This window comes from Rattus norvegicus, chromosome 6 (genome assembly GCF_021556685.1).
Source record: "Rattus norvegicus strain SHRSP/BbbUtx chromosome 6, alternate assembly SHRSP_T2T, whole genome shotgun sequence".
NCBI lineage: Eukaryota > Metazoa > Chordata > Mammalia > Rodentia > Muridae > Rattus > Rattus norvegicus.
In genome coordinates, this window is record NC_141539.1 from 42,444,203 (window position 1) to 42,462,370 (window position 18,168).

The 18,168-nt window shown below is 38.7% G+C and overlaps 1 protein-coding gene across 16 annotated transcripts in view; it reads left to right on the forward strand.

Annotated features, from left to right (window-relative positions):
* The window catches only part of Nbas (NBAS subunit of NRZ tethering complex), a 341,775-nt gene that overhangs the window by 137,114 nt on the left and 186,493 nt on the right, over window positions 1–18,168 (forward strand). For all 16 annotated transcript variants that reach the window (NM_001427446.1, XM_087554759.1, XM_087554760.1 and 13 more), the window contains exons 32-35: window positions 247–360; window positions 7,078–7,191; window positions 8,230–8,387; window positions 9,211–9,300. In NM_001427446.1, coding sequence (NP_001414375.1) covers window positions 247–360; window positions 7,078–7,191; window positions 8,230–8,387; window positions 9,211–9,300 — 476 coding nt within the window. The remainder of the gene's footprint in view (window positions 1–246; window positions 361–7,077; window positions 7,192–8,229; window positions 8,388–9,210; window positions 9,301–18,168) is intronic.

Below are 18,168 nucleotides of genomic sequence, written 5' to 3' on the forward strand. Positions count from 1 at the left end.
ACACACACACACACACACACACAATTTTGAATGTAGACTGGCCTTGGGGAGATGAGTCCATATAGTAGAGTCCAGGCTGTACTCAGATATATGATCCTCCTGCCTTAGCAGCAGCCATGATGGGTAACAAGGATATGTCACTGTGCCCAGTCTCAGAATAAGGATTTCATTTTGTCCCTTTTACATAGGAACATTCATGACAACTCTTTTGTGTCTTCATAAAGTTCTTCAATGTCTATTTTATAGTACGGTTGTGTTCTGACCGAATCAGCCTCATCAAGGAGTGTGTTTCCCAGTCCCCCACATGCTACAAACAGTCAGCCAAACTTCTAGGCCTTGCTGAGTTGCTGAGAGTTGCAGGTAAGTCTTTTGAAAGCTAACCTCCTGTGCCATTTTGCACATCAGCCTATGTGAGCATCAGGACATGTTTAATGGTGCCAGAAGAACCTCATTTTGACCAAGAAGTAATAATTGTCTAAAATGCTTGGCATGTTATAAAAGTGTGTGTGTATGCTGAAGTTTTGGGTAGACCAGCTTCCCTTGAAATGAAAAGAACCTACTCAGGGTTTGTACCTCAGCAGATGTCTTCAGAGGAGAGAGCCAGCTCCAGCGTGGGCCAGCAGTTCCAGACAGTTACAGTCTACACTTAGTTTGGTAGTTCTGAAAAACTTGTTAGAGCATTTTATGCACTTACTGTTTGGCAAAATATCCATACATTTTTATCTCATTCACTTTTCTCCTGAGTAATCACAATGGTGATCATCTTTCCAATTTATAAAAGAACTTCAGGAGTTAGACATGTTACTTACTAGTATGAAATAGGAGCTTTATTTTTAAGGAAAATCCTTGACTCTGCATTTCATGCTCTATTAACCATAGTGGTCATAGGTGCCAAAATATCTTAGTGCTAGATTGATATGTATCAGCTTCTATGAGAATAATTATTGGGTATTTTGTTTCATAAAAAATGATTTGAATTTGTTGTAGTTGGCACTAAGGGAAGGTTTCAAAATTAAAGGGAATTTATATTTATTTCTAGCCATTACGAATTCATTATATTTGGTAGACACATAGGATATTTTGAGCTCCCAATAGATAGAACTGTCAATACCTCTACTTCTAGGAAATGAGTGTCACTTTTCAACTTAAAAAGAAAAAAGCATATATCAATGTTACAGATTTGCAAAATCCTTTGTGCCACACATCATTGCAAACCACATTGCCTTTGGGCTACTTGGAAGACACTTAAGTGTTGACTCAAAAAAATGGTTTGATCCAGATATCCTGCTTATGTATGTGTGTGTGTGTCCGTGTGTGTGTGTGCGCACGCGTGCACATGCACATGCATGCTATACATTTGTAAGCTTTGTCCAGTTATCATTACAGCTAGGAGACAGGAAAGCTATTTCCTTTTGTTATCCACAGTCTAATAGTAAGAACAGCCCCAACTGGGCGCATGCCCAGAAAAGCTCTTTGAACATGAATGGTGCAATTCATTGAGGACTCAGCTTTTACAGGTGCCCCTATTAATATCAGTGGCTTGTTTTGTTTTGATGTGTAACTGAGTGGACCTGGCAACCTTCATTCGGTTTTCCTAGGAGAACATCCTTCCCGAGGACATAGTAACAGCATGTAGGGATGACGGTACATGAATTCCCTTCATTATTGGAGCAACTTTTGTTCTAAAAGTTTGTCTCAACTTAGCTACACCCTTCCCAAACTTTCATGGAGTATCTATTTGATATTACAGCTTGGAGCGGTATCATTGAGACATACGGAATATATATATGTGTATGTGTATGTATATATATATTTTGTTGTTGAACATCTTTATACCGTGACCGTGAGCGTTTACATAGAGTAGCTAGCAGGTATCTAATTTAGTGATAGCTCCATCTTACTCAAGCACGTATCCCTGTTGCCATAGCCTTTGCATTTGAGGCGTGATGGAAAAGTGGTGTGGTAAAGGTATGGCTCATGTCGTGACTACAGTCTTACAAGCAATGTTAATGTCCATCATGCTGTTGAAACCTGCATGCAATCAAAACTCATAAATTGCTCATTTCCGGAATGTCTTACTGGATAGTTTTAGATTTTCCCTAACTATAGGTAACTTGAAACTCCTTAAAAAACTGCATATGTAGCAGAAAATGGCCTTGATGGGGCACCAGTGGAAGGGAAAGCCCTTGGTCCTGCCAAGGTTGGACCCCCAGTGCAGAGGAATATGGGGGGCAGTAAGCGGGATGTATAGGGGGAATACCCATATGGTGGAAGGGTGAGGGAATGGGGGCTTATGGACAGGAAACCGGGAAGGGGGATAAATAACATTTGGAATGTAAGTAAAGAAATATATCTAATAAAAAATTAAAAAAAAACCAAAAAACCCAAAAAACTGTGTAGGAGACAGGTATCCTAAGTAACAAAGACCAATTCAGACATGTTACATTGTGCTTGAGTCCTCACATCTGCCTGTTGCAGTACCACTCAAGTTCTTTAGACAAACCGTCTGAATGGACAGTCTTGTTATACACCCCATGCTATGCTCTCATTCAGATCCTCCTTCCTCAGCCTACCAAATGCTGAAGGACACACGAGCGGCACACTCAGCTATGAATTGTTTTCTTAGCTCCCCATCAGCCCCACATTCTCGTCTATTCTTCTGAAGAACTGACTTGCTTCATCATATTTTCTAAGCATCAGTCCTTGAAGGCCTGCTCTTGACTCTGGAGTTTTGAATTACCTGTTCAGGGTTTACTTTCAACTAAATTCTCTGAACCCCATGATTGCTATTTGACCCTTCTTCACATAAAACTTATTAGCAACAATTATTTCAATTTTAATCTTTAATATTTATCCCTGATTCTTTTTACTATGTGCCTTAGAGGTAGTGAGGAGAATCTCTCTTAGCTGGGTTTTAACTGGGTACTTTACTTGCTACCTCTCCTTCCTTCTTCTTTAGTCTTGTGTTTCTTCTCTTTTTGATGTTGTGTGATGACACTCAGTGGCTTCTGTGTATTCTGACCCATTCACAACACTTTCACAGGTACAGCTGTTCTCAAAGAAGCCACCCAGTATGGGGTTTGTTGATTTTATATTAGCGAAGGGAAATCAATGCATAAAGGTTTGGAATATGTAAAGGCATTGGAACATCAGGGAGGCTCAGACTAGAGGATTGTGAGTTGAGGTCCAGTTTTACATACATAGTAAATCTCTTGTCTGCTTTTAAAAAGGGTATAAAGAAGAGAGAGACTAGGCAAGATCCCTTGCTTTCTTTATTACTCATGCTTCTATGAAAGTCAAAGCAAGTATAACCTGAGAGACAGCAGCTCCCTGTACTGGGCCAGCTTCTGCTGCCATGAGGTGTGTTAGTTGAGTCTGAAATTAGCATGGCAGGCCGAGGCAGTTAGGAGCTTGTGGTTCCACACATGTAGCCTAAGACTCCCGTGCACAGGAACTTTTCAGCCCTTTACCCCCCACCACTCCCATGTGTGTGTCCTTCTCTGGAACTCCATCAGCATCTCAAGATTATTCAGGGTTAGCCTGTTCACTTAGCTTTTAGGGTCTTGCACATTGTCTTCAAGAATCAGATTAGTGTTTGGAGCCTGGCCAAGACACAAGAGAAAAAATACACAGGCTCTTTTGCTTTTGTGTATATTGCGTATAAATGCAAATATTTCAGTAGTATTGGGCAGTGTGATGGTTTGCATATGCTTGGCCCAGGGAGTGGCATTATTAGAAAGTGTGGCCTTGTTGGAGGAAGTGTGTCACTGTGGGGGTGGGCTTGGAGACCTTCCTCCTAGCTGCTTGAGGATGCTCAGTCTGTTCCTGGCTTCCTTTGGGTGAAGATGTAGAACTCAGCTCCTCCTGCACTATGCCTGTCTAGATGCTGCCATGCTCCCTCCTTGATGATAATGGACTGAACCTCTGAACCTGCAAGCCAGCCCCAATTAAATGTTGTCCTTTATAAAACTTACATCGGTCATGGTGTCTGTTCATAGCAATAAAACCCTAAGGCAGGTAGGAAATGGGTTTTATATTAAATGTCCTATGTGCATTGACTCATGTATGTAGGCGTCATTAGTCATGACGTAGGTTTCAGAAAAGCAAAACGGATTACATTCCAGCTCAGCAAAGTTCTTCTGGGGCTGGGCTTCAAGGTGCAAGTGTGGCAGGGTCTCTGTGTCAATGGACTGGGTATTTCCCAGATGCTGCTTTGTTCACTTGTTAGGGCTCTCCCATGCAAATTGTTAAATTCACACTTATTTTCTTTTAGTTAAAGTGTCTTTTTACAGGGATTTGTCCCAAAGAAGAATTATTAAAAGTAGAGGGAAGATTGTGTTTTCTTTTCTAAATGTAATAGAGCATGAAATTATTTAGTATAAGTTAAAACATTAATTTATAGTGTGTTAAAATACATGATGTTATTTAGTACCAAAATAAGTTTGTGTAAATTTATAGTGTGCTAAAAATACATGATATTATCCAGTGCCAAACTGAGTTTCTGTTAATTCATAATATATTTAAAGTCAGACATTAAATTGCTTTTTGTTGATCTATACTTTCTTTTATGCTACTACCTTTCAGGAAAACAGACAAAAATGTCATGTAATTTAGCTGGCTCTTCTAGGGGTGGGGTGGGGTGGGGTGAAACTATATCATAACAATGCTTTTGACACTTGTAAGTAGCTTAACACTTTTTTTTATTCAGTGGAGTATATAATTGAGGTTTTCATAATGACTCTGGCTTGGACCATACTAACTTCCTGCTTATGATTACAGTTATAGTGTTTGCAGTTGAACTGAGCATAAGATTTTTAAAATAATAGAAAGTTTTTATTAAGATAATAGAAAAAATTTCCTTGCCATTCTTGATACACCTATGTCTGCATTACTGAGATTTTTTTTGAGATAGTAATTTTAAAAAGGTTTTAATTTTTACCGAAATGTTGATGGCGAGTACGCCAAAGTGTGGCTGTAGGTTTGGGGTGACTAACTGTACTGAGGTTTTTGTTGTAGGAGGTTAATGGACTTCTTAAAAGCTAAATGGACATGCATTAAGACTCCAATAACTTGATTTCAGCAGATAGCATCATGAATCAGGCAGAATCAAACCTGGATTGATTCATGTTCTGCAGAATAAAAGAGGAAAACTTTTGTAAGGTGTGTAAGAAAATAGACAAAAATAGAAAAAAAATATTGGTTGAAGTGGAAATATCCTACTAGGATGTTAATTGGCAGTGCTTATTTCTGGCCTTGATTGGTAGAGTCCTAGACCAGAGACACCGCTCTGGCCGCCTGTCCCAGGTCAAATTCAGTAATGCTAAAGAGAAGTGGAATGGAACTTTAATCTCTATAGCTACCCTGCTGCTGCCCGGAGGACTGATCGTGTTAGTGCTGCATCCCAGGGAAACATCCAGAGCCTCTAGGGTATACAAAGGCAGAGTTACCCGGACAGGAAGCATGTGCTCGGTCCTGTCAGGCTCTGGCCTGGGTGCTCCTTATGTTCTGATGGATCAGAGGGGCTTTATCTCCACACTGCACGCACTGCTGCTTGGGGATAGATCAACTTCCTCCCACCAGCGGCCTATCCATTAGACCTGTTGTTTCTGAGGTGACTGAAAGACAAAATGACCTCAGATGAAGGAGATGGATGTAAAAAGGAGGCGGGGAAGCCAACATTTATTACTCTTTTAGGTACTTATTGAACATTTACAGCCCATGAAAAGTTAGTGCTTTTAGCAAAAACCTGTCTCTAGGGCTGGAGAGATGGCTCAGTGGTTAAGAGCACTGACTGCTCTTCCAGAGGTCCTGAGTTCAATTCCCAGCAACCACGTGGTGGCTCACAACCATCTGTAATGGTGAGGAATTCTGTATTTATTAAGGCACAGAATGCCACAAAGGCCACACACATTTTTGAGGTAGTAATGGACATATACACTTTGTATGCCTTTCCTGAATTTGAAGTATCCCAATAGTCACAATTACCTTGACAGTGAAACTAAATGGTTTTCTTTAGCTCTGTGGCGTTTTACCGCTTCCATTGGGGTGGATTTCTGTTTGCTTGTGTAGGAAGTCAAGTGTTGGAGTATGATTTTCGTGTGTGTGTGTGTGTGTGTGTGTGTGTGTGTGTGTGTGTGTGACAGTGAAATATGGAAGACAAGGACAGAGATGTGATTTCAAGACAGTATCTCTTGATGGCTTTAAATTCACTGTACTGCTCAGGCTAACTTCAAAACTGAAGGCCTCTTATGGCAGCCTGCAGGGCTAGGATTCCAGGCTGTGCCACGACATCTGCCTTACTAGTTGAAATTTAAGACAACAACAACCCACAAAGAAGAAAAACAAAAACAAAGAAAAAAAAAACAACCAAACCAAACAACCCCCCCAACCAAAACAACAAAAACAAAACTCTAACTTCATTTATTTCCCCCCAATTAGTATTTCCTCAGCAATTTTAGACATGCTTTGTTTGGGTTTTACATTTTATTTATTGCGTGTGGCATGAGAGTAGAGGTCAAGAAACAGCATGAGTGACTGAGTTTGTTCCCTCCATCATGTGGATCCTGGTGAGGGAACGTAGGTTATCACTGCCTTTACCAGACCTCATTGTATTCCTGAAATACAGACTTCCTCTCTTAGTCAAGGAAAGAACAAGTCCTTTGTAGGGCTTCACATTATTCTGGATTTTTTTCTTTTTTGGTTATTTTGAGGACTGATATTAATTTATGATCTCTTCTGAGAGTCCAGAATGGTCAAACGTTACCAGAGGAGATATGAACAGATGAGATGAGACAATAAGATATGCCTGTAGCAGGGGGTTATGACCAAACTGATTGTGGAAGACAAGGACAGAGATGTGCCTAAGCAGGGTTCACAGTTTATTTGAAGACTTGATTGAGATAGACTAGGACTTCCATGCTTAATAAGTAGATTACAAACTCAAAATTATTGTAACCTTTATCCTCCAGTCATTTAGAATCAGCCTATCTGTTTTACTTGTAGATTTGAGGCTTTCTGTTAATGATGTTGATCAGTGGAGGCTTTTCTAATCATCGAGTCATCTGTCTGTGTGTACAGGTGAAGACCCGGAAGAAAGGCATGGGCAGGTTCTGATCCTGTTAGTGGAGCAAGCGCTCAATGTCCATGACTACAAAGCAGCTAGTACGTATTGTCAGGAGCTGATGGCCGCAGGTGAGTAGACAGCGTAAAGCTCTTCTGAAATCAGCCAGTCTGACTGGCAAACCAGGCACAGTTTGCTTAAGATATATTTTGTTAGTAGTAAGCGTTGTGCTGTGTGTTTATGTACTAATAGCAATATTTTAACAGATTCAGGTGCTATAGTTTATCTCTATGATTTTGGTTACTTTGATAGCCTGTGTAAAACATGTTCGTGGTTTTAGGAACAACAGTACCTGAAACATTTTAATGCTGTTTTATGTATTATAAAAAATAAAATTTGGCAGAATACTTACAAATTGTGGTAGTCAATATTTCTATATTTTAGAATTGGAAAAAAGAACAGCGTTGAAAAATTGGGCAGGAGTTTGGCCTAAATATTTTCTATATTGAATTTAAAGTTTCTGTCTTAAAAGAATTAACAGAGTTTATGGTAGAAAAAGAATTTGCATCTGCATTCCTTAGTGGAAGAAATCACAGTACCATTTTATCATGGGCCCTGCATAGGAAAACCTGTGTATTCCATAGGGAGCAGTTAATTCAGTGTGCTTCAGTGCTTAACTCCTGCCCAGCTCACTCGGAACCCCTGCACGCACTTGTTACTGGGGATTGGACCTAGGGCTTTCTGCCTCTAGTAAACTCTGTTACTACTAGGCTCTATCTCCAGCACCATGCATGGAATCTTTGTTTCTTTGTTTGCTTTTTCTGATTGTCTACCATTAATGGGAAAAATGGTTCCTGTTATGCAGTGTCAAACTCCTAGTATTCAGAATCCAACATGAGTTCAGTTAATAATTTGAATTCATTTTTATTGATTCTGATTCTGTCAAAAACACTTGTCTGGAGTATCCCTGAATTATGTGGATAATGAATCGATCAGATCTTTCTTTTTTAGCTTGGATTCTCGAGCCTTTTTTACACTGTCATTAACGACTGCAGTTCTGCCTTGCTACCACAGACCTGGCTAGGACTCACTGTCATTCTCATTATTCTTTTCCTTTCTGCAAATCACTGTTCCTTTCTTCTTTTTTTCCCTCTTTGTCAAAATTGCAGGATATCCAGACAGTTGGGATGTTTGCAGCCAGCTGGGCCAAGCAGAAGGTTTCCGGGACCTGGCCACTCGTCAGGAGCTCATGGCTTTCGCTTTGACACATTGTCCTCCCAGCAGCATTGAGCTTCTTTTGGCAGCTAGCAGCTCTCTTCAAACAGAGGTCAGTGATCAAAAGTACAGTACGCAGGGGCTGGGGATTTAGCACAGTGGTAGAGCGCTTACCTAGGAAGCGCAAGGCCCTGGGTTCGGTCCCCAGCTCTGGAAAAAAAAAAAAAGAACCAAAAAAAAAAAAAAAAAAAAAGTACAGTACGTCTTGACATGTACGAAGGTCATTTTGTTGGACGTATGTATCTGAGACATGGGGTCAATTTCTGTTTTTGTAGTATGCTGATGTTCTAGAAGAAACATGGTAGTATCCAAAGAGGAATTTGAAAACCTGAGGATATTAAAGTGTTGTTGGCTTATTACAGTAAGGAAGAAAGGGTGTAAGAAGCTTGAGTAAAACTGCAAGTATGTTAGGACATAAATGATTGCCTATATGAGGGCAGTGCAGCATTGTGAAGAAGAAAATAGGTGGGAACTAGGCATGTAAGTTCTATCTGAAACCACATTAGTTAGGGCAAGTGTTAGCATATACCTTTTGAGAAATTATGAGTAGGACTCGGCCTCGGAGAGATGCTGAGTTAGAGGGAGAGCCTCCTACATGAGAAAAAGAGCTGACAAAGGGAGGCTACTATGAACCTGATATTTCACACTATGAGCATCCATGGCATTCTGTGACAGGCTTTTCCTAGACAGCTCCCTCTCCTGAATTGGTCACTTCCTTGTGAAACTGTTTCTGGAGTTCTGATGTATGTTTGTTGGTCAAAATTGTTCATTATAAAATAGCATTTTCCTCAAAGGGAGAACTGAATACTTCTCAAATTTCAAGCCTATAATGTGAGAGAAAGGAAATTTTAAAAATATAACCTTTTTTGTTTCAGATTCTTTATCAAAGAGTAAATTTTGAGATCCATCCTGAAGGAGAAAATATTAATGTTGTCTCACCCTTAACTGGTAAAGTTTTACAAGAGGTATGTATGCTAGAAAGTGTGGAGGGAAGGAGTTGGAAAGATATTGTGGGTGGAATGCAATGGGACCAATCACCCAATGCCAAAATGGGCAGTTCGTGTGCGTATATAGGTCTTTTTGTGTGGTTTTGTGTGTGTGTGTGTGTGTGTGTGTGTGTGTGTGTGTGTGTGTGTGTGTGTGTAGAATACTTCTCAGTTTGTGTTGTGTGAAATACAGTGTTCACATGGAAAAGGACTGAAAAGTGCTTGCTCACAAATCACAAAGAAAACAGCTCAAACCCCTCTGCAGATGAACCAAAAGCACATGACCAGTTTACTACAGCTCTCTCACAACTTCTGTCCTGTAGTTTGCTCTCAGAGATCATCCTGAGGAGTCCTAATAACTCATTCTTGCACAGACTATTAATTATCTGGTTTGCCATCCCGAGAAGTTCTGTGTTTTTTCCAGAGGTTAAGTAGCTCTAATAGGAGCCAGTGGTCACTCAACCTGTGTATAGTAGGAGTCATCTTTCTGGTCTAGTTGAAGACTTAAGGTCTTAATAAGGCTTGCCTCTGTTAATTGTCCACCATCTTCCTGTCTGACTTGCTTAGGCACATCTCCTCTGGTGATATCTGTATTGTTGTCTCTAGTTGGTGCTTTTTAAACTGTGAGTTATGGCACCCATCATGCTCCTCTGAGTAGTTTCTGTCATGCCTGGGACCAGGTAATTTCTTATCCACCCTTCCTAACTGTCTTAGTTAGGGTTTCTATTGCTATGGAGAAACACCATGACCAAGGCAACTTTTATAAAGGACAATGTTTAATTGGGGCTGGCTTACAATTTTAGAGGTTCAGTTCATTATCATCATGGCAGGAAACTAACTTGACAGCATCCAGGCAGACATGGTGCTGGAGAAGGAGCTGAGGGTTCTGCATCTTCATCTTGACTCAGCCAGGAGAGACTGTCTCATGGGCAGCTAGGAGGAGCGTTTCAAAGAACACACACCGTGACACACTTCCTTCAACAAGGTTACACTTACTCCAACAATCCCTCCTAAGAGTGCCACTCACTGGGCCAAACATATTCAAACCACCCCTTCTTGTTTATGCCCTAAATGTGACATGAGCCTTTTCTTAAATATTTTCTTTCTAGTACTTTTCTTGACACTCTCTTCTGTGTTCCCTGAGTATTCTCACAGTTTTGCTTCTGTTACTACTTCACAGTTGTGGCATTGTGGGTGGTGAGTGAAGGCAATGTTATTTATCTTTACACCTTTTTGATGATATGCATTAGTAAATGCCTAATGTTTGCTAGAGCTCAGTTAGCAACATCTGCTGCTTAATGATTAGTTCATGGCTAACAGAAACCAGGAAGCAAATGAAGACATAAAGTCTAAACAGTTTCCAGCATAGTTCCTCTGCATGGCGTGCGGTGGTTACTCAGGTCTTGTTATGTTTTGTCTGGTGTGAGAGGGGTATTGTTTTTCTATTTAGTATAGAATCAGACCACATTTCTTCTGAGCTCAGCTCCATGGATTTGTTCTGAATCTCCATCCTTCTTTGAAACAGTTCATGCAAGGCATTTTGTGGCTTTTCGGTTTCCTGTTTTCTGCCATTACAATGAATTAGTGAGTTTTGGTCTGGCCCTGTGGTTTCTTCTTTGGATTAAGCCAAGCTGTGTTGCCACCAGTGTGCACATACTGTCTCATTAGACTCTTGCCAGCAATGAATACGGCTACAGCTGTCCTCTGTGTCCACTTAACAAGCAAGAGCATGCTTCTAAAGTCATTAGTTTTTCCTTAAATTCTTTTCTTTCTTTTTCCTCTTTAAGCCATTTGTAATAGGATCTAGATTTCAGGAGTGTTAATCCAAGCCCTCATATAGCTTTGATGAATGAAGCACATTTCAGAATATTTTAGCTACTATTATCAGAATATAATGTAGTATTTAACTATAAGCTGCCATGCATTGCCCATTAACAGTAGAAGTAATAACTATGTTAAATTATAACTCATAAATTAAGGCTAATTTCAATATAACCTGTTTCATATTTAATATTTCTATTACTTCACTATGAAAATTATTTTTATTATATATTTAGACAAAGATATTGATATACAATGACATCCACATGAATAGTGTAGATACTATACATATAAAGATGCTGCATTTGTTACTGTGTAGAAAAAATGTTTATAATAGAATAAGATGCATACTCTGTGAATAATTGCAAGATTATAGATTTCCTGTTCTTCTTGATGTTAGTTATGAGGCTTTTTAGATTGAACACTCTTATACCTTTATAGAATATTAACATTTTGCTTAGCTGGTATCACATAGCTGGTGCTATTTTCCCTAGATAAATCTGATTAGAAATAGTAATGGGTTGTATACAGGGTTCTCATTTAAAAAATCATTTCATTGTGGGAAAATTGTTTATGAACATTTTACAAGCCGATAACTTATATGGCTGGACTATTTAATGTTTAGAGTACAAGCATGTTCTCAGCATATTGCTATTTTCAATTTATAGAAGGACTGTTTAGAAATACTTGAATAAAGGCAAGCATAATGGCAGTTAGTGTCAATATTATGGTAAGTATTTTCTTTCTTCACTGGTTGAATGATGGGTCCTTGAATTGTTTCCACTTCTTAGTTATTTTGAATAAAGCTTCTGTGAAAATTAGTATTCAAGTGTTTGTGTGGATGTGTTTGTCCCTCTCATACATTGACACCCTGGAATAGAACTGCTCTGTGCTGTGTTCTTGATTTGAATATGCTGTCTACTTGTTCCAGAGACTGCACATTTGTCTTAGCCTGTCATTGTTGTGATGAGATTTCTAATTAAAGACAACTAAAAGAAGAACAGTGTTGACATGTGTTTTCAGAAGTTTCAAGTTTTGGGCACTTTGTTTTGTTGATTCTGGGCTAATGCGTAGGAGGCAGAATAGGTTTATATAGTGGAGGAAAATAGCTCACATGTGGTACAGAGAAGGTAGGGAATGCCCAAGGAAGAGGCCTGGAACAGGCTACAATCACCAAGAATACATCCTTGGTAATCTGCTTCCCCTTAGTAGATCTCATCTCTGTTTGTTTCCACCAACTGCAGTTATGCCATCTGCCAAGGACCAGTATTGGCTTAGGAAGGAGATACTGAGAAATATGTGATTGAGAGTGATGGAAAAAACAACTCAAAATCAATGATGGGGTGCAGTCTGACAACTCTGTAGTCTGCTTGACATAGCTCTCCAAACAGTTCTGTAGATAGTTCTTGGCTCTGTACTCTACTTGAAATAGCTCTCTGCTCAAGACAGCTCTTGGGTTTTACATCCAAAGTCATAAAACCTGCTAGAAAAAAAAAATTAAAAGCTCTCTGGATAGCCTATGGGTTTCTTAAGCGAAGTTGGAAATTCCACTAGAAAAAATTCTACAAGAGCTATGTTATTTCTCTAAGCAGTTCTCTCTAGGTAGCACTCTCTCCATCTCTGAATATCGCTCTATGTGAGACAGATCTCTGCTCAGCATAGCTCTTGGGTTTTCCGACCAAAGCCAGGAAACTTGCTAGAAAAAAATACATAATATTTCCATTACTTTATTCCATTACTTGAGTCAAAAACCCTCCAGACAAATTTCAAAAAGAGCTATAGTCGCTCTCTAGACAGCTCATTTCTTGCAGACCAAAGCCCAGTCTTTTATTTGCATATTGATTCAGTCATAAACTACAGCTTCTCTTTTGTTTATTCCCCAAATCCAAATTTTATGGCCTTAGCCCCTTGATTGTTAGAAAAAGATAGCAAGTATGTTTTTTTTTTTTAACCTAGTAAGTGAATTCAGAGATCTACCTGCTTTTGTAAGCATAAGCACTAAGCTAGCTGTGTGGGATCCCACTCTGAGATCACCATTCCCACCACTGCTGCACCTAAATTTGCTGTGTCCCAGGCTGACCTTGAACTCAGAAATCTGCCTGCCTTTGTAAGCTCAAATGAGCTTAGCTGCATAGAATCTTGCCCTGAGATAACCACTCCCTAAATCTTTTTCTCCTTCCTTAATATCTTTCTGACAATTTGACTCATTAATGCAGCTGCTTCTGTTCTTTTAGTTCTCTGAAGCCCTCATACAATTCATATTGCGTCCTTCTATTTTGCATAATTGAGATAGTCTGTAAGGACAACTTTTACACTGATTTATGTATTCTTTTTTTAATTGGATTTTTTATATACATTTCAATTGTTATCCCAGTTTCCCATCCATAAACCCCATATCCCATCCCCCCTCTACCTTCTTCTGTGAGGGTGTTCTCCCACCCACCTATCCACCCCTTCTCGCCTTCTTGAACTCATGATTTCAGAGTTCTTTCCTACAGCCTTAAGGGCTGTCCAGAAGGTCACAGCATTTATCAGTTTGCCAAGGAACAGCAGACACATCCTTGCCTCCTAGATTCATGTTGTTTCTAATTATAATGGAGTCATTAACCTTGGCAGCAAGAGGGTTTCCTGAAAGAGGAATGTAAAATAAAATATATACATTATTATACAAAAAAAGCTTTATGCCTAGCAACTGTCAGCACCCATAGAGGCCCAGAATCTGCTTCGTTTGCTCCAGGGGTGAGAACCCTGTCACACCATCTCTTCTGTGGCCATGCAGGACCCAGCAGTTATCAAATTATGAGTATGCCATTGGATCAGTTCATTGAAGAAAGCAAAGCCCTGTGGTCTAGTTGTGTCTCAGTATCTATTGTCAGAATAGCACAGGACCAACCCTTTTAAAAATTAATTTTGTTGTTTGAAATTATAATCTAATTACATCATTTCTCCTTTTTTCTCTCATATACCCTCCATGTTCACTTTCAAATTCATGGACTTTTTTATTAATTTATTGTTTTATATGCATATATGCATAAGCATATTTATATGTATTACTAAGTACAAGCTTGTCAGTTGTATAATTTTACTTATATATTATTTAATGCCCCACCATTTGCTGTTGGATCATCAGTTTGTATATTCTTCCCTGGTAAAGAGTATTTCTTCCACTTTGAGCATTCCTTACTTTACTGTAGTTATCTGTTTAGTGTTGAGGCTCTTATGGTCTTTCTTTTTTTCTGTTCAGTTTAGGATGTCTATTGGTGTTGTCCTTAATCAGCTCATTTTTTGGCAGTCGGGTTGGTGAGACTTTTTGTGTGTAACTTGTCATTACTAAGAGACACAGTTCCACAGCATACTCTTTGGTTCTCTGTATCTTATGTTCTTTCTGCTCCATCTCCTTCAATGTTCCATGAACCTTAGATATGGAGTGTTTTGTAGATGTATCCATTGAGACTGGGCTCTAGACTCTACATTTTGATTGGTTGTAGTTTTATGTAATGGTTTCTGTCTGTTGCAAAGATAATTTCCTTGATGAGAGAATAGGACTACACTTAATTGCCAGTATAAGGACACATATTTAGTAAAATGTACTTAGGGGTTATGCTGGTTTAGTAAAGTGATGGTTGTAGGTTCTCCTCCAAGATCATGGCTTCACTAGCTCTGAGTAGTTGATAAGATTTCTAGTACCAGAGATGAATTTTTTCTGCTTGAGTAGGGCTTAAGCAGTAGAGAGTTGTTGGTTACTGCTGAGGTATGTGAGCCAATACTGTAGCCGTAGGGTTATTGTGTTATGTTGATCATTGTGGTTGATTGGTATCATAGCTAGGTAGGATGGTTGGTTGCTTCCTTTCTTTGGACCTACATATGACCTAATATGAAGTCTAGTCCTCCAGGAGGAGCCATTCTGGGCAGTTCCTGCTCAGGGGCCTTTGGATCCTGCACAAAGACCAAAACTTTAATACCTAACCCTTTGGAGTGCCAATTAGTAATGCAAATCACATCAACATTTTTACATTCCCATCAGAAATACATTAAAGTTTCTATTTCTCCACCGGATTTTTATTTGATATGTGTGCTATTTTACTATGCCTTTGATGTACTGGGAACATAATTTTATCCTATGCAATGAATAGTTATGAGTACACTTTCATATGCTAATTGTCACATTGAAAGGTCTATTCGCTAATTTGCTCATTTTGTTTTCCTACTTGATTGTTTATCTTGTGATTGAGCTGGAAATAAATTTTTCATTAATATTCTGGATTCTAGATACAAGTATTTTATCTAGATTCTTTTCACACTTGTAATTTGTGAGCATTTTCTGTGAATGTGTGACATTTTTTATTTTTTAGTGGTTTCTTTTGATGAATAGATGTTTTAACTGTTTCCTAAGGCATGTTTATAGCATTTCCTTCTATTGATTATTCTTTTTTGGTGTACCTAAGAAATCTGTGTCTGACTCATGTTTCTGAAAATCTACTTTTATGCTCTTTTGTAAGAGTTTCTACTTCTTAAATTTATTGCTCAATAAATAGTTAAAATATATAAAATATCTTATCCCACTTAGGAAATTAATTGGGAAGCTTATTTGGTTAGCTTTCTTTTTTGCCATCTAATCACTGTTCTTTGTCATTAGACTTCTGATCGTTTTTAATTTCTTACAGTAAAAAAAAAATAGATATGGACTAATTATGTTAAAACTGGCATTTATTAACTTTTAGTAAGTGTCACAGGAATGCACCTTGTATCTTCTATATCCTTCTTAATATAAAATATATGTAACCAAGAAGAATATGTTCAACCATTAAATGAATTAAAGGTCTTTCTTTCCGTCTCTTTCTGCCTACATGTCCGTGAGTCTTGCTGCCCAGACAGAAACACTAACTGTATGTGTTCCTCCATGTTGTTTGCTAACACAGCGTCTCTGCATCCCTGGATGTCTTAGCCCCTGCAATCACTGTCATGAGTGTTCGATGCCCCAGGGTATGCCAGTGACTGTTCCACCAAACACAGCCTCTCCTCCCACACTCTCCAGCATGTGTGCAGAGGTTCTGTGTATTTCTCTTCAGTCATGAGGGTTTTTCTTGCTGAAGCTTTAATATGTATGCACACACATTTTTAATATTATATTTGCAGCTTGGATTTTCTTGTACTGGTTTGTTTGGAGATAGAGTTGTAGTCTTAACACTCCAAATTGGGATGAAAAGTGCTCCGGTTACTACTTGAAGGAAAGTGTTATGTGCATAAAAATGTTTTGGATTATTTAAGGATAGTTTGGAGAACAGATACTGATTGAGCCCTGCCTGATTTGTTGATATTCTTTAAGTAGCTGGCACGTACTATGCATATATTTGAGGTCCACCACTTTCTCTGAAATTCATCTTTCTTAACTGACACTAGGGAAGCCACTCTTTGCATCATTATAGCACTGGACCACAGAGAGTTGTTACTGTAAGCCATACTGGATATGTAATGGTAATAGTTTTTTGTTGTAACATTAGAATGATGCCATTACTGCTTTTTATCCCTTGAAATATGTAGCATGCTTAATATTTATGAGATTTAATGTTAAATTTTATGTTGGCAATTGTTGATCTGGTTTTAGGGTCTAATCTATTTCTGTTATTACACAATCTAAATTAATTAGCCGTGCATCACTATGTATATGAAAATTGTCATTTCAGGAGTAAAAACTTGAACTCCCATAAAAGTATTTCTTAGGGGCTTTTTTCTAGCCTCCCTTGTCTCTGAATAACTTCAGATTAGCCCATTTTAACTCTGAAACAAATGACACAGAGATCTGTTATTTGTGTTAACAAGCTGCAAGCACTAAGCTGAGCACGTTCTGAGCTATTCTAACCTGGCTAGGCTGCCTCTTACCCAGCCACATGTCCTGTAACTTGCCACCTGGTCTTTCCCTGGATAACTTTGGTCTACATGTGTCCTCATGGCTGCAAATCTTCCTGGTCCAACCACATGGTTTCTCCACATCTTCCTTCTTTGCCCCCTTTTCCCCCCTTTGGTCTCTTTCTGGGACCCCTTGACTGGAATCAGAAGTCCTGCCCTATTCTCTTCTGCCTGGCTAATTGGCTGATCAGCTTTTTATTAACCAACCAGAGGTGTTGGATAACAATGAGATCCGGGATGCTTGACCCTGCCAATGTCAGGACTGCAACCAGATGTCTGGACATAGAAATCAGTACCTGGATACACAGTGTGCAAAACTATCTCCCAACAAATCCCATTCTGTTTTTCACAGTGTGTGAAACTGACAGAAAACTGTTTTCCTCGTTAATGACTTTGGTTGCACTAACATTGTAGTAGACCAACCTAGTTGGTAAATTTTTCCACCCTCCTACTTTATGATGCTTAAATACTAATTCTGTGGTTTAACTTGACTTTTAAAATTTTTAATGACATTAATTTTGTGAATGCACACCAAGTGCCATGATGAACATGTGGTGGCAACTTAGAGGACTACATTTCTCTCTTTTTTCCTGCGTGGGTGCTGAGGGTTGAGTTCAGGTCATCAACTTGTCTAATAATTATCTTTGCATTTTCATCAGCCTTACTTTCTCTTTGATGTTTTCCCTAGAAGAAGAATTTACAGGAAATTCTTTACCACATACATTTCTCAACCTGTAAATTTATCTTTGATAATAGTCTTTTTATTCCATAAATCTTGAATTCATATCTTGAATTAGCCCATGTATCCATAGAAACAAATAAAAATTTATGCTTGTATTATTTAACAGAATACTGGTTTTATGCCTTTCACATTTTGGCATCTTTCAGTTTTTTTCCTTATGAGGACCTCCATATGAGGACAGTATTTCTCAGTTTGTTTATAGTTTTAGTTCTATTCTTACATTAGTTAATGACATTCAAATCATTTGATACACCCTCTTAATTAAGAAGATTCTCAAGATGAACAGGAATTTGAAATGTGATGTGATATTCTAGTTGAGAAATACTTGTTTTAGAACCATCTTGAAAACATACCTCAAATGTTGAAATGATGCAGTA